The following is a 13,495-nucleotide window of genomic DNA, read 5'->3' as shown; positions in this document are numbered from 1 at the left end:
TTGTCACACCAAGCCTCAACGTATCTACAGTTCTGCAAAAATGTTGTTCACCTTTTTGCAACTTTAATATCTACATACTATAGATCAGGGGTCTCCAAACTTGGCCAATTCAACTCCCAGAATTCCTCAGCCAGCTTTGCTGTCTTAAAGTCTTAAAGTGGCCAAGGTTAGAGACCTCTGCTATAGATGCACTTTCATGGACCACTGAAAGGAGGAAATGGCTCATATGCTTTGCCCAAGAGTGTGATAGGCAACAGGCTTTTAAGGGGCTGCTAGAAAGAAGTGGGGAGGAAGTATTTTCCAAAGCACCAGAAGGCAAAACAAGAAGCAATGGATGGAAACTCAACAAAGAGAGAAGCACCCTAAAACTAAGGAGAAACTTCCTGACAGTGTGAACCTATATAGGTTTCAGTCATAATTTCATATATAAAATAGTTATTCATGTAATACAACCTGCATATTGTTCAAAACAATCATTAGTATTATGGCTGATGTTTGACAGCAAGCCTAAAATCCCCATTCCCTCCCCACTCCAGGGGAAGATTACTTCAAAACCCCATTTCCTCCCCACCCCACTAATCTGTTCTGGAAGGAATCAAACTCCCCTCTCTTCATTTCCTAAATAAAATATCCCAGATATTTAAGGAATAATCAAGCTGCTAGCAAGGAACCTGCCTGGAATTCCACATTCCTGCCAGCTGCATAAAGGAAACTTTGTAAGCAGAAAACAGCTACCGGAAATTCGGCTCCATTTGCAAGCAGGCAGAAAACTCATTCAAGACAAGATCCTTCACAATGGAAATCGCCCAAACCTTTTTAGAAACACAAAGCCCATGTTGCACAAACCCCAAAACTTTAAAAACATTGAACCATATAAGAATTCCTCCTCTTATCCAATTTGTTGTTCAGCTGACTCAGAATGGAGCTTCTAGCCGCTCTGTCAATTTAAAACGGTAGCGTTTCCCCCCCCACACACACCTTCTTCTTTGCCAAGCGATCTCCTGGCTGAGAAGCAGCCGATCAATTTAAAGGAACGGTGTCTTGTGTTTTTTCTCTCTCTTCTTCGACAAGCGAATCTTGATTTTTTTCCTTCAAGCCGATCAGCTGGGAGTCGGGAAGCAACAATAGATTGGGGGCGGGGCCAGGCAGAATTTTTACTGCCGGTTCTCCGAACTACTCAAAATGTTTACTACCGGTTCTTGCGAACTGGGGAGAACCGGTAGCAACCCACTACTGGTTGAAACCAATGTTTTCTAATCTTGGCAACTTTTAAGATGTGGGGACTTCAACTCCCAGAATTCTGGCTGGCTGGGAAATTCTGTGAGTTGACGTCCACATAGTGTGAAGTCAGCAAAGTTGAGCAGTGTTCTTAGGTGTGTTGATTAAAAGCGATGGAAATTGTAATTGCACACCTCCCAAACACCCCAGCGGAGAAAAAATATATGTAAACGTACCCTTTTCACTATTCCAACATCTGCATCTCTCACAAACGTGTCGACCAAGGCAAACAATTTTTTAAAAAACCCAACTTTTTAATTCTTATTTGGTCCTTTGGAACCTGAGCTTGAAAACCACTCATGGGATAATTCATATTATACAGGGAACTGATTACAGATTTGATTTACAATTGATAAAATATCCTATGCTTTTTCTTTTAAGAGGTGCACAATTATTTACATGATTAAAAATTATTCACAGCTCAGCTGAGAGTGAACCGAAAGACACACGCACATACATTAGACACGAAAAAGAAAAGAAAAAAAGATTTTAAGAAAGCAGAAATGGCTGACATAATTTTCGGACGGAATCCCAAACGAATAAATGAGGAAGAACTGGGCCGTTTCTGTTGGCCCGGGACAACGAAATGCAGGCAGGATGGACGTTGACTTGGGCGCCAACGTGAAGGAGGGCGAAGGAGCGGAAGAAACAAAACAGGGAAAAGGAAATTAAGCTTCCTTTCCTGCTGCTACCTGAAATATGGGTGAGGAATAAATGTTACAAGTAGGATGTATGATAAAAAGATTGGCATTGCTGCTTCATTCCCCAAGTCCTGGCAATGCCATATTAGCCCTCAGTTCAGGCATACCCTGTCCTTCTGGAGGTTTCCATGCGATGTCGATGCAGCCATGTCCTACACATCAAAGCCCTTCTCCCTCCCTCCCTCCTCCTGAGAGTTTATGGCATATTTGCAAACAAATCTGTTTCGACATCGGTGTGAATTGCTAAACATTCCTACCCCCCCCACCCCCTGCTCAAGGTTCTCCGAGAAGAAGAATGGCTATTAAAAACACATGGAAGCTGTCTTGAGCTCTCCACGAAGAGAGAGAGAAGAGTAATAACTCCCGGGTCGAGTCCTTCCTCATCATCTTCTTTTAACGACCCCATCATCCCTTGCATCGGGGTGGAGTCTTGGGCAACTGAATGGAGCTGAGTGTTTACTGGCCGGATGCCCTTTCCTGTTGCCAATGCGGAGTTATATTCGGCAGATAGATTCTCAAGTGTGCCCAGAGAGAGAGAGAAATAAACATCTGCCTCTACCTAGGATCGAACTCACACAACCTCCTGATTGTGAGGGGAGAGCTCCACCTCTAGGCCACTAGCACCACTCAGGTCAAGTCCTTCCTGCAGCCAGGAAATGTCAGTTCAACCAAACTCTCGACGTCTGAAGGGATGTCAAAACATTGGAAGGATCGGGTTGCTGGCCGTGACCCTTTGGATGGGCAAGTGAGCAAAACCAGCTGGTCAAGATTTCCTAGAAAGGTGTTTCATCACCTCGCCCCACCTCCGCCCGTTCCCCAATGCAACTCCCCCGAACCATGGCCACCTGCCACTAAAGGCCACGAAACTACAACATCCCCCAAAGCAAGTGCTGGAAGACTGAAATTGCTGGCTTTTTTCTGAACACAGAGCTGTCACTTTTGCTCTAGAACCATGATGGCAAAACTGTGGCACGTGGAGACATCTCTGTCAGCACGCGAGCCGACGCCCAGGTCAGCTCCACTGTGCATGCCCGCGTGCCTCCCGCCGGCTAGCTGATTTTTGAGTCTGTGCCGGGAGGCGTGCATGCATGAGCGGGGCTGGTATCGCATGCGCATATGCGGGGTGGTGGTGCAGTGCCCGCAGGCACCTAGTTTTTGGTTCCAGGCTTCAGGGAGGCCTGCTAGCACCAAAATGGGACAATGGCATGTGGTACCCCCCCTCCCCCGTTTTTGGTTCTAGGCGGCTTCAGGGAGGCCTGCTAGCACCAAAATGGGGGTCGCACCTGCATGCGGGGGGGGGGAGCACGAGGGGTTGCACATGCATGCCTGGCGGGGGGGAACACGCGCATGCGTGGGTGGTGAGGCATTGCATTATGGGTGTCGGCACACGCGCTATGGCGTGCACGCTTTTGGCACCCGAGGGGGGGAAAAAAGGTTCACCATCACTGCTCTAGAAGGATGTCCACATCTTTTGTCATCTCTGTGGCCAAAAAGTTTCCATCCCCATCATTTTTCTTTCCAGGGGGGAGAAGGAGCAGAGCAGGGGTCTCCAATCTTGGTCCCTTTCAGACTCGTGGACTTCAACTCCCAGAGTTCCTCAGCCAGCTTTGCTGGCTGAGGGACTCTGGGAATTGAAGTCCACGAGTCTTAAAGGGACCAAGGTTGGAGATCCCTGGACCAGAGAATCGCTCCAATTTTGCAGAATGCAGGATTCTCTGATCGACTGGGGATCTATCCCCTACTTGACACTGGCGGATGAAATGGAATGGTGCGGGACAGCATCTCTAGTTCCTAGTTTCAGCTGCTGTGTTTACACAGGAGCAGGTCCCCCCACTTTCTTTAAGGGTACCTAGATCCTTTCACCTTTTTCCCTTCTCTAACCGGCCTGAGTTAATGCGCTCTCTCTCTCTCTTTCTGTCTATGGCTCTGTCCCATTTGCGATCAAGCTCGCAGAGCTAAAAAGTTGGCATGGTCTGGTGGCAGGAGATCCCACCAGCCAAGCATGAACCATGATTGTGGTCGTTCCGCTACGTGGTAGACCAGAGACTCTGGAGAAGGTTCAGTCGCCGCATGCGTCTCCAGACGACTCGTTTAAGCCAACGATGGCCAAGCGTTGACCGTTTCACTTCCCTTTTGGTCTTGCTAAACAACAAACTCATCTCTAGAGGAAAATGGGCCAAGCGAATGGGCCAAATCCTCCCCTCCTCCCAGACCCACTGGGAAGTCCCACTTCCCCCCACCACCTCAAATTTCAAACGAAGGGCACGAGTCCGCCTCTTCTCCCAGCCCCATCCTTGCTATCCTCCCGCATCTTCTGCCTAGACAAAGAGGCCGAGGAAGAGGAAAGGGGCATTATCTCCTATCTGCAGCAGATTCGAGATAAAACCTTCTCTAAATGCCTTCATCGGCAGCACAGGGGCAGGAATTCGTGAGCTTAGACGGGAGACCACCAAGTCCAAGTTCCCTAAACTTTTAGAGAACCGAAAGAGGAACATCGGCTACTGCCGACTCCTCAACATTCTTGCGTCCATGCTTCCTCCAACCCTCTCTTTTCAGATCAAGAGGGTTGGGCAAGACCAACGCTATCCCTGCTTCCCTGGGCTTTGAACCCCTCCTGTTTCACTAGAAACCCTGTCCTGCATTACCCTGTTCCCGAGTCTAAAACTCCGCGGATCTTGATGGGGCTCAGCGACTCCTCTTCGACCTTCTCCCGACCATTCTGACCTGATCCATTGGAAGCCCAGCAACTCCCGGCAGGATTCGGCTCACCTTCGTGGGAAAACGGAAGGATCTCTCCACGGTGGGAGGCTAAGCATCCAACTGCAGAATGCAAAAGTGCTAAACTCGCTCCATGTCTTCAGGTACGTTGCCCACCTGTCAAACCTTCCAGGTAGAGTGAAATCTGGAGCACGGAAGGCGGAGGGACAAACAGTCCCTAACCTGTTTTCCTCTCCTTCCCATGGCTGATTTCTGGCTCATCTTTCTTGGTGGGGGGATGGAGAAGGGGCCAAAAGCAGACATTGGGGGTGGGGAAAGTGCTCCCCTCCCTCTTTTAACAAATACAGAGCTCGCACAAGGAAATGGACTCCCAACTCTTTCTAAGGAGCGGGGGTGGGGGGGTCCTGTGTGCTCCCTTCCTCCATTTCAGCCTCCAGCTGCAATGAAAGGACATTGCGACCCAACAAACGCACACTTTGCTTCGCCTCCCTGGAGGACAACCGACAAGGACACAACAACACAAAAACAAATCAAGACCTTCTGCTCTTCCCAGGCGGATGAAGCATTAGCTGGCCGGTCAACCAAAATGGAAGGGTGGGCCTGGGTTCCTCGCCCAGCCCCGGGTGGGAGTGGGTGGTTACAAGGAAGGAACCAGGGGCAGGTACCAAAGCAAAGACCCCCCCCCCCCTCCAGCTCAGTATGTCTTCAGTATGGCTCCATTGTGTTGCAAGCAACAGGTCCCTCCAGGCTGGCTCACCACCAGTCTCTCACAGCTGCTTCTTGGCTTGTGTTGCATGGTGAGATGGTTGGTGGCATCATATGCAACCTGCTTCGGGGCTGGTGTGAAATGCCAACTCACCTTAGGCAACTGCAGGCCAGGTCTACCCAGGTGGATTTGGCGGGCTCCATCTCTCTGGAAATCAGGGGTCTTCAACCTTGGTTACTTTAAGACCTGTGGACTTCAACTCCCAGAATTCCCCAGCCAGCTTGCCTGAACCGAGCTGAAGTCCACAGGTCTTAAATTTTGGCTGGGGAATTCTGGGAGTTGAAGTCCACGAGACTTAAAAGTTGCCAGGGGTTGGGCAACCCCTGCTGTCAATCTCCTGGGCCTGGATAACTAGAAGGGGGACGAAAACCCACCTCCTTCACCCTTAATGGAGCAAAGGACCTCCTCTAACCCGCCCTTCTCCTCAGCTGCTGACGCCATGAACCGCGAGGGAAGGCAGGCAGACAGACAGACAGACACATTCGCCAGAGGTATATTGTTGCAGCCGTAGGATATCCGGGTGGCTGAGGGGAAGGACGACCGCGTCCCCGCGCCAAGCAGCTGGCAGCGCTCAGGCCGTTCGGTATGCTGGAATCTGCGAGGGGGGGCATCCTTCCCCCGCAGCTCTAAAAATTTTTTTCCTTCTCTCCTATCCTGACCGCAGCTTTGGATAAAGTGCATCTTCTGTGGGAAAGGGGAGGGAAGGGGGGGGGGTTTCAAGAGAGGGAGTGGGGAGGGGAACCTGAGCAGCTCCCAGCCTAGCCCCAGAGAACAGGAGACGAGGCGCTTAATTTGAAACCCGCGATTCGTCGGTCCTCCTTAATCCTGACGGGCTCTGGACGGACAGCTGGGGCAATGCACGAGACAGGCGGGGCTAGAAAAAGGCAGAAGCAGAAGAGGGGGGCAGGGGGGGCCCTTTGTCATAGCGGCCGGGGCCCGTGAAGTCCCGCCACCTCGGGGGTGAGCAGGGGGTTGTGCGTCCCCTTTGTTGACATCCAGTCGTTGAGGAACGCCTGGGTGGCCTTGCGGTGAGCCAGGCGGTGCGTGATGGAGAATCCGGCGTTTCCTTCCAGTTGGGATAAAATCACCAGGACCTGCCTGAAGGAGGAGAACCAAAATAGAGAAGAGGGGAAGTTTTGGGGGGGGAGGGGGAAGGATGGGAGAGGGAGGTGAGAGTGTTTCTTGAGTCTGAAGAAGTAGTTAGTAATAGCAATAGACTTATATATCACTTCACGGTGCTTTCCAGCCCTCTTTAAGCGGTTTATAAGTCAGCCTATTTGCCGCCAACAATCTGGGTCCTCATTTTACCCACCTCGGAAGGAGGGAAGGGTGAGTCAACTTTGAGCCCGGTGAGATTCGATCTGCCAAACTGCTGGCAGCCGGCAGTCAGCAGAAGTAGCCTGCAGTACTGCACTCTAGTCACTGAGCCACCGCAGCTCATCCAGCCCGCCCCAATGATTAAAATCCTTGCCAAACAAAAGTTTCAGCCGATATCTTGCAGAATTGGTAAAACGGTGCCAAATCGCGACGTTCTCATCTAAAACGTGATGAGATCACTGGGATTAAGCTCACTATAAACTATCAAAGAGAGCCAATTTGGAGCACTGTGGTGGTTTAACAGTCAGGGGTCTCCAACCTTGGCAACTTTAAGGCTTGTGGACTTCAACGAAGCAAAGCTGGCTGAGGAACTCTGGAAGTTGAAGTCCACAAGTCTTAAAGTTGCCAAGGTTGGAGACCCCTGGTTTAGGGCATCAGACCAGAAGTCTGTGAGTTCTAGTCCTTCTTTGTAGGCACAAAGCCAACGGGGTGATCTTAAAGTTTTCTGGCAATAAATAACCGATGCCCAGAAACCCAAGGTCAAACACTTGGGAAGCTGAGCTGTTCTTTCTTGTTCCTTTCTCTTCCATGCTCTTATTGTGGGAGAAGTCCCCAAAAAGGTGCTTCTTTTTTTTTTTTTTTTTTTTCAAGAGGCAACTGGACTTTCTGGTTTTTCTTTGAAGACGTTTCGCTTCTCATCCAAGAAGCTTCTTCAGCTCTGACTGGATTGTGGGGAATTAAAGGATTTCTAGTCCTTGCAGAGAGCTGGTCAATTGCATTATTCAGCTGACCCTGAAGACACACATAAACCTCCAAGCGGCCTCAACGACTCTCTAAAAGAATGCAAATGACCAGCTGTCATTTGGGCTGGGTTACTTACGGGACCGTCTGCTGCCACCGATTGCCTCTCACTGACCCGTGCGCTCTTACAGGGAGGGTCTCCTCAGGGTGCCGTCAGCCAGGCAGTGCCGACTGGCGACACCCAGGGGAAGGGCCTTTTCTGTGGGGGCTCCCACCCTCTGGAACGAACTTCCCCCAGGACTTCGTCAACTTCCGGACCTTCGAACCTTCCGCCGCGAGCTTAAGACACATCTATTTATTTGCGCAGGACTGGACTAGAATTTTTAAATTTTGAATTTGGTTTTAATGGGGTTTCATTATTTGTATTTCTATTTTAAACATTCGGCCTTATTTAATAAGTTTTTTAACTGTTATTTTATCCTGTATTTACATGTATGTTTTATTCTGGCTGTAAACCGCCCTGAGTCCCTAGGGAGATAGGGCGGTATAAAAATGCGAAAAATAAATAAATAAATAAATAAATAAATAAATAAATAAATAAATAAGGAGTAATAAATAGCAGAACATTTCTGAAAAACCTTGCCGCAGGGGCTAGATCGTCACTGAAATATGGTTTGCAGGCTGACACACATACCCAAGGGCCCATAAATAATAAAATAAAATAAAATAAAAAAAATAAATAAATAAAAATAAATAAAAATAAAGTAAAGTAAAGTAAAGTAAAAGGAGTAAAAAGTAAAGAAAGGAAAAAAATAAAAAGTAAAGTAAAGAAATAAAAAGTAAAGTAAAGAAATAAGAAGTAAAACATAAAATAATGTAAAGTAAAAAAGTAAAAAGTAAAAAAGTAAAAAGTAAAGTTAAAGTAAAGTAAAGTAAAATAAAATGCTAATTAGGGATCTTATTTCTCCTTAGTTCCGCAGCTTCAGCGTTGGAATGCACATCGGACCAGCCATACCTGCCATGCTCTTTTGCATTTCTGGGCTCTCACCTGTGCAAAGGTGGCACGCTGTCCTGTGTCTTCAAGCTGCCCCGAGTGGATACGACATTGAAGCTATCTGTGCAATCACACTGGACATGGAGATAGGACTTGGGGTGCCGATTCTCCACCACGACAATGAGACCGGCCCAGCCGTGGGTCAGGTAGTAACAGGTCATCCCTTCACGCCCCTGTTCCAGAAAGGAAAATAATCAGCCCGTTTCTCTGAAGGAGTCGTCGGTCAACAGATTGAAGGTTGGGATGAAGGTCACGTCCCATTACACTTAAGCCAGGAGTGTCCGACCTTTGGTGGTCTTTAAGATTCTTGTCAGAGAATTCACGACTGGCAGAGACATGGTAACAAGATCAGCCAATGAATAGGCATAGCAACTGAGTCAGCCAATGGGGACTGTTTGGAAACTGAAACTAGTCTGCTGAATTGAAACTGAAACTAGACTCTTCTCTGCTGTACTCTGTCTGTGTTCTGTACTTACTTACAATCTCTACTTGCTACCACGTTGGAAGAATCCGCTTTTGGTATTGAATGTGTTATTTTATATATAAGGTAAAGGTAAAGGTTCCCCTCGCGCATATGTACTAGTTGTTCCTGACTCTAGGGGGCGATGCTCATCTCCGTTTCAAAGCCAAAGAGCCAGTGCTGTCTGAAGATGTCTCCATGGTCATGTGACCGGCATGAATAGATGCCAAAGGCACACGGAACGCTGTTACTTTCCCACCAAAGGTGGTCCCTATTTTTCTACTTGCGTTTTTTACATGCTTTCAAACTGCTAGGTTGGCAGAAGCTGGGACAAGTAACGGGAGCTCTGCCCGTGACACGGCACTCAGGATTCGAACCACTGAACTGCAGACCTTTCGATCGAGAAGCTCAGCATCTTAGCCACTGAGCCACCGCATCCCTCCATTTTATATATAAAGAGAAGTTAATGAATCCTGCCAAATCAGTTATCTGTGTGTGCTTTCTGGATGTGACTTCTGCAACAAATTCTGACAAACTCCCAGAATTCCCCAGCCAGCACAGCTTTCTTTCAGCACAGCTGGGGAATTCTGGGAATTGAAGTCCACAAAAGTTGCCAAGGTTGGACACTCCTACTCTAAAAGAAGCTGCTGCTTGTGGAATTCTGGGATTTGAAGTCCACAGGTCAACAGGTTACCTCAATAATCCTGAAGAGAACTGAGATCATTTTTTTAAAAAAATTCTTTTCTAATCACTTTAACGTCAATAATCGGAACCGCCAAACTCAAATCCAAAACTCTACAGTCTCCTCAAGGGGAAGGACGGCTAGCGACACACCCACCTCATGCCGCTCGCCCTTGTTCTCCGTGAGGAGAATGATGGCGTCGGCCAGGGTGGTCGATTGGGCCTCAATCTGTTCTACCATCACGAGGCGGGAACCGTAGATGGCCAAGATGTAGCTGGAGACTTCGGTGGGCGGGCATTCGCTGCTAGATGTAGGGCTGGAGCCTGAAAGAGATGGAAAAATGCAGAGGTATGGCTGGGTTCAGTTGTTAGGAGACAAGAACCCCAAGCTTAACACCATTCTGCCTGGCGGGATGCCAGGATACCACGAGCTTAAGAGGATCCAAACGTCGTCCCCGCCTGAAGAACGAAGGTCTCTCCTCAGCACTTAGGAACTTTGGTTAAACTTTTCCCAGGAAAACATAAAACACTGAATTATTTAATTGACTATTTCCATGATGGCGAACCTATGGCACGCGTGCCAGAGGTGGCATGCAGAACCCTCTCTCTGGGCATGTGTACCGTCGCCAGTGGCACTTCTGGTTTCCGGGGCTCTGGCGCATGCGAAGACCAGCCGGCCAGCACACATGCGCGCGATGGAAACCAGAAGACCAGCTGGCTGGCACGCACATGCGCACCAGCCAGCTGGTCTTCCGAGTTTTCAGGGCTCTGGCACACGCAGGTTCCGGTTTGGGCATGGTGCCGAAAATGTTTGCCGTTACTGGACTATTTGGCAAAAGTTCCTTTTTACCGAAGAGAGCCAAGGGAAAATTAAGGAGAGAAGGAAGTAATTAAGATAAGATTTGTCAGATTTTTTGTCTTGCTTTGCCTCCAGGTGCAAAACTCTTGTTACCCCAAGAGAAGAACCCCGCAAATGAGAAAAATCTCATTTGCTTAGCTCTGCACTGATGAGGTTACCTCGTTTGGTAACGAAACATCTGCAGGAAAACTGCCCAACTCAGAGACTCCTCCTTCTCCTCTTCCTTGATCCCATCTCACTTCCCTTCTAGCACTGATGATGTTACCTAGCTCGGTAATGAAACGTCTGCAAGAAAACCACCAAGCTCAGAGAGCACTGAGGACCTCACAGCCCAACCCTGAGCTACAAATATTCTCTTGTATTGAAGATCACTGAGCCTTGGACTCCCCAGCTGCAGTTCAACAACCAAACTTCACACTGACTTCTGGAGGGAGTCCTTGAAACGATTAATAGCAATAGCACAATATACCGCTTCAGAGTGCTTTTACAGCCCTCTCTAAGCGGTTTACAGAGTCAGCACATTGCCCCCAGCAATCTGGGTCCTTATTTTACCCACCTCTGAAGGATGGAAGGCCGAGTCAACCTTGAGCCTGATGAGATGATAGATAGATCAGGGCCTCTGTGGCTCAGACTGGTAAGACAGTCTGTTATTAACAGCAGCTGCTTGCAATTACTGCAGGTTCTAGTCCCACCAGGCCCAAGGTTGACTCAGCCTTCCATCCTTTATAAGGTAGGTAAAATGAGGACCCAGATTGTTGGGGGCAATAAGTTGACTTTGTATATAAATATACAAATAGGATGAAGACTATTGCCAACATAGTGTAAGCCGCCCTGAGTCTTCGGAGAAGGGCGGGATATAAATGCAAATAATAATAATAATAATAATAATAATAATAATAATAATAATAATAATAATAATAATAATAATAATAAAAGATAGATAGATAGATAGATAGATAGATAGATAGATGATAGATAGATAGATAGATAGATAGATAGATAGATAGATAGATAGATAGATAGATAGATAGACAGAGCAATAGCAATAGCATATACTGCTTTTAGAGCCCTCTCTAAGCAGTTTACAGAGTCAACACATTGCCCCCAGCAATCTGGGTCCTCTTGACCCACCTCAGAAGGATGGAAGGCTGAGTCAACCTTGAGCCTGGTGAGATTCGAACTGCCAAATTGCAGGCAGCCGGCAGTCAGCAGAAGTAGACTGCAGTACTGCATTCTAACCACTGCGCCACTGTGACTCTTAAAGAGGGCTTTTCTTCAAACGCTGGCATCTTTCTATTCCCTCTCAGTCCTATCTTCCAAGCAAGCCACCCACTGCTCTCACCTGGGCCTGAGGTCCCCGGTACTGGGGTAGTCCAGTGGTTGAAGGCACAGCACACCACGGCGTACTCGCCCGGCTCCAGCATGATGTCACAGTTGACAAATTTCTTGACCGCTCGCTTGCTGTGGGCCATCAGGCGTCCCAGGCTTAGCTTGCTCCCATTGATGAAGGTGGCCCGGAACACCATGATGCAGAGGTCGAGGAGATGGCTGTCTACGGTGTCCGAGCGTCTGAGAAAGGACAAGAGGGAAAGGGGCGCAGCTCAGTGGCAGGGTGCTTCTTGTCCATTTAGATCAGGATCCCCAGTCGTGGCAACTTTAAGAGGGTTAGACTTCATGTCAGAATATTCATGACTGGGAAGACATGGTAACAAGGTCAGCCAATGAATAGGCATAGCATCTAAGTCAGCCAACTGGGAGCTGAGACAGACTGGAGCCAGGGGGTGTCTTAGTCTGCAGCTTCTGAGTCTGTGCAGAGAAATGAAACTGAAACCAGTGTGTGTCTGAACTTGTCTGCTGATCTGAGCTGAAATGAAACTGTGAATCTGCTGTTGGTATTGAAAACTTACTTCACGTATTATTGTGTACATAAGGAAGTTAATGAATCCTACTGCATCAGTTTATTTGTGTGTGCTTCTGGATTTGTTTTTTGCAACAAACTCTGACACTTCAACTCCCAGAGTTACATAGCCCAGGTGGTCAGCTGTATCTGTCCAGGGTTTCAAGCTGGCTGCTGACTCGAGAATTCTGGGAGTTGAAGTCCACTCATCTTAAGCTTGCCAAGGTTGGGAAACCATAATTTTGAGGATTTTGCCAGTAGAACTGGTTCCCAGTCAGCCGCCAGCTTGAAACCCTAGACAGATGCAACTGACAACACGAGGTGCGATGGGCTGTGTGCTTGACCTTGGGTTCTTCAAGGCAATTTTCTACGTCTTTATGAAGTAGACTCCAAAGTTGCTATCAAGTTCACACTGCAATGTGATTTGCTGGATTCTGGGAGTTGAAGTCCACTCACTGGATTTGAAGTCCACCTGCTGGATTCTGGGAGTTGATGTCCACCTCTCTTAAAGCTGTGATGGTTGAGAAACCATAATGCTGGCTGGGGAATTCTGGGAGTTGAGATCCACCTGTCTCAAAGCTGCCAAGGTTGAGAAGCCATAATCTATACGGAAATAGAACTGGGAACCAGTTCTTGCAAAATCCTCAAGATTATAGTTTCTCAACCTTGTCAGCTTTAAGACAGGTGCACGTCAACTCCCAGAATCCAGCAAATCACTGGTTGTAAGTTGCTTTTTTTCCAATCGTTAACTTTGAATGGTCACAGAATGAACAGTTGTAAGTCAAGGACTACTTGTAGTGCAGAAAACTGGGTTTAGGAGAATGGGATGAAGTGCATAAACCCTGCTCCCTGAAGATGACCAAGATAGGCAGCCTCCTTCTGGGATGAAATGTATCAAAGCTAGGATCCACAAACCATCATGGCTGAATGTGGAACCGTCAGGAAGTGCTAGAGCAGGTTCGATTTCAATGAGGGCCGCATCAGAATTGTGTCTGACCTTGGGGGCCTGGGGGGGCGTGGCCA

The 13,495-nt window shown here is 48.1% G+C and overlaps 1 protein-coding gene across 4 annotated transcripts in view; it reads right to left on the bottom strand.

Annotated features, from left to right (window-relative positions):
• Positions 1-1,131: 1,131 nt before the first annotated feature.
• CAPN15 (calpain 15) overlaps positions 1,132-13,495 on the bottom strand; it is a 160,811-nt gene continuing 148,447 nt past the window's right edge. For all 4 annotated transcript variants that reach the window (XM_058156985.1, XM_058156984.1, XM_058156986.1 and 1 more), the window contains 4 exons: positions 11,918-12,144; positions 9,874-10,040; positions 8,570-8,748; positions 1,132-6,561 (listed from right to left, as the gene is read on the bottom strand). In XM_058156985.1, coding sequence (XP_058012968.1) covers positions 6,384-6,561; positions 8,570-8,748; positions 9,874-10,040; positions 11,918-12,144 — 751 coding nt within the window. In that variant the 3' untranslated portion in view covers positions 1,132-6,383. The remainder of the gene's footprint in view (positions 6,562-8,569; positions 8,749-9,873; positions 10,041-11,917; positions 12,145-13,495) is intronic.

The sequence above is a fragment of the Ahaetulla prasina genome, chromosome 14 (genome assembly GCF_028640845.1).
Source record: "Ahaetulla prasina isolate Xishuangbanna chromosome 14, ASM2864084v1, whole genome shotgun sequence".
Taxonomy (NCBI): domain Eukaryota; kingdom Metazoa; phylum Chordata; class Lepidosauria; order Squamata; family Colubridae; genus Ahaetulla; species Ahaetulla prasina.
This window is presented reverse-complemented; position numbering and strand designations above follow the sequence as displayed.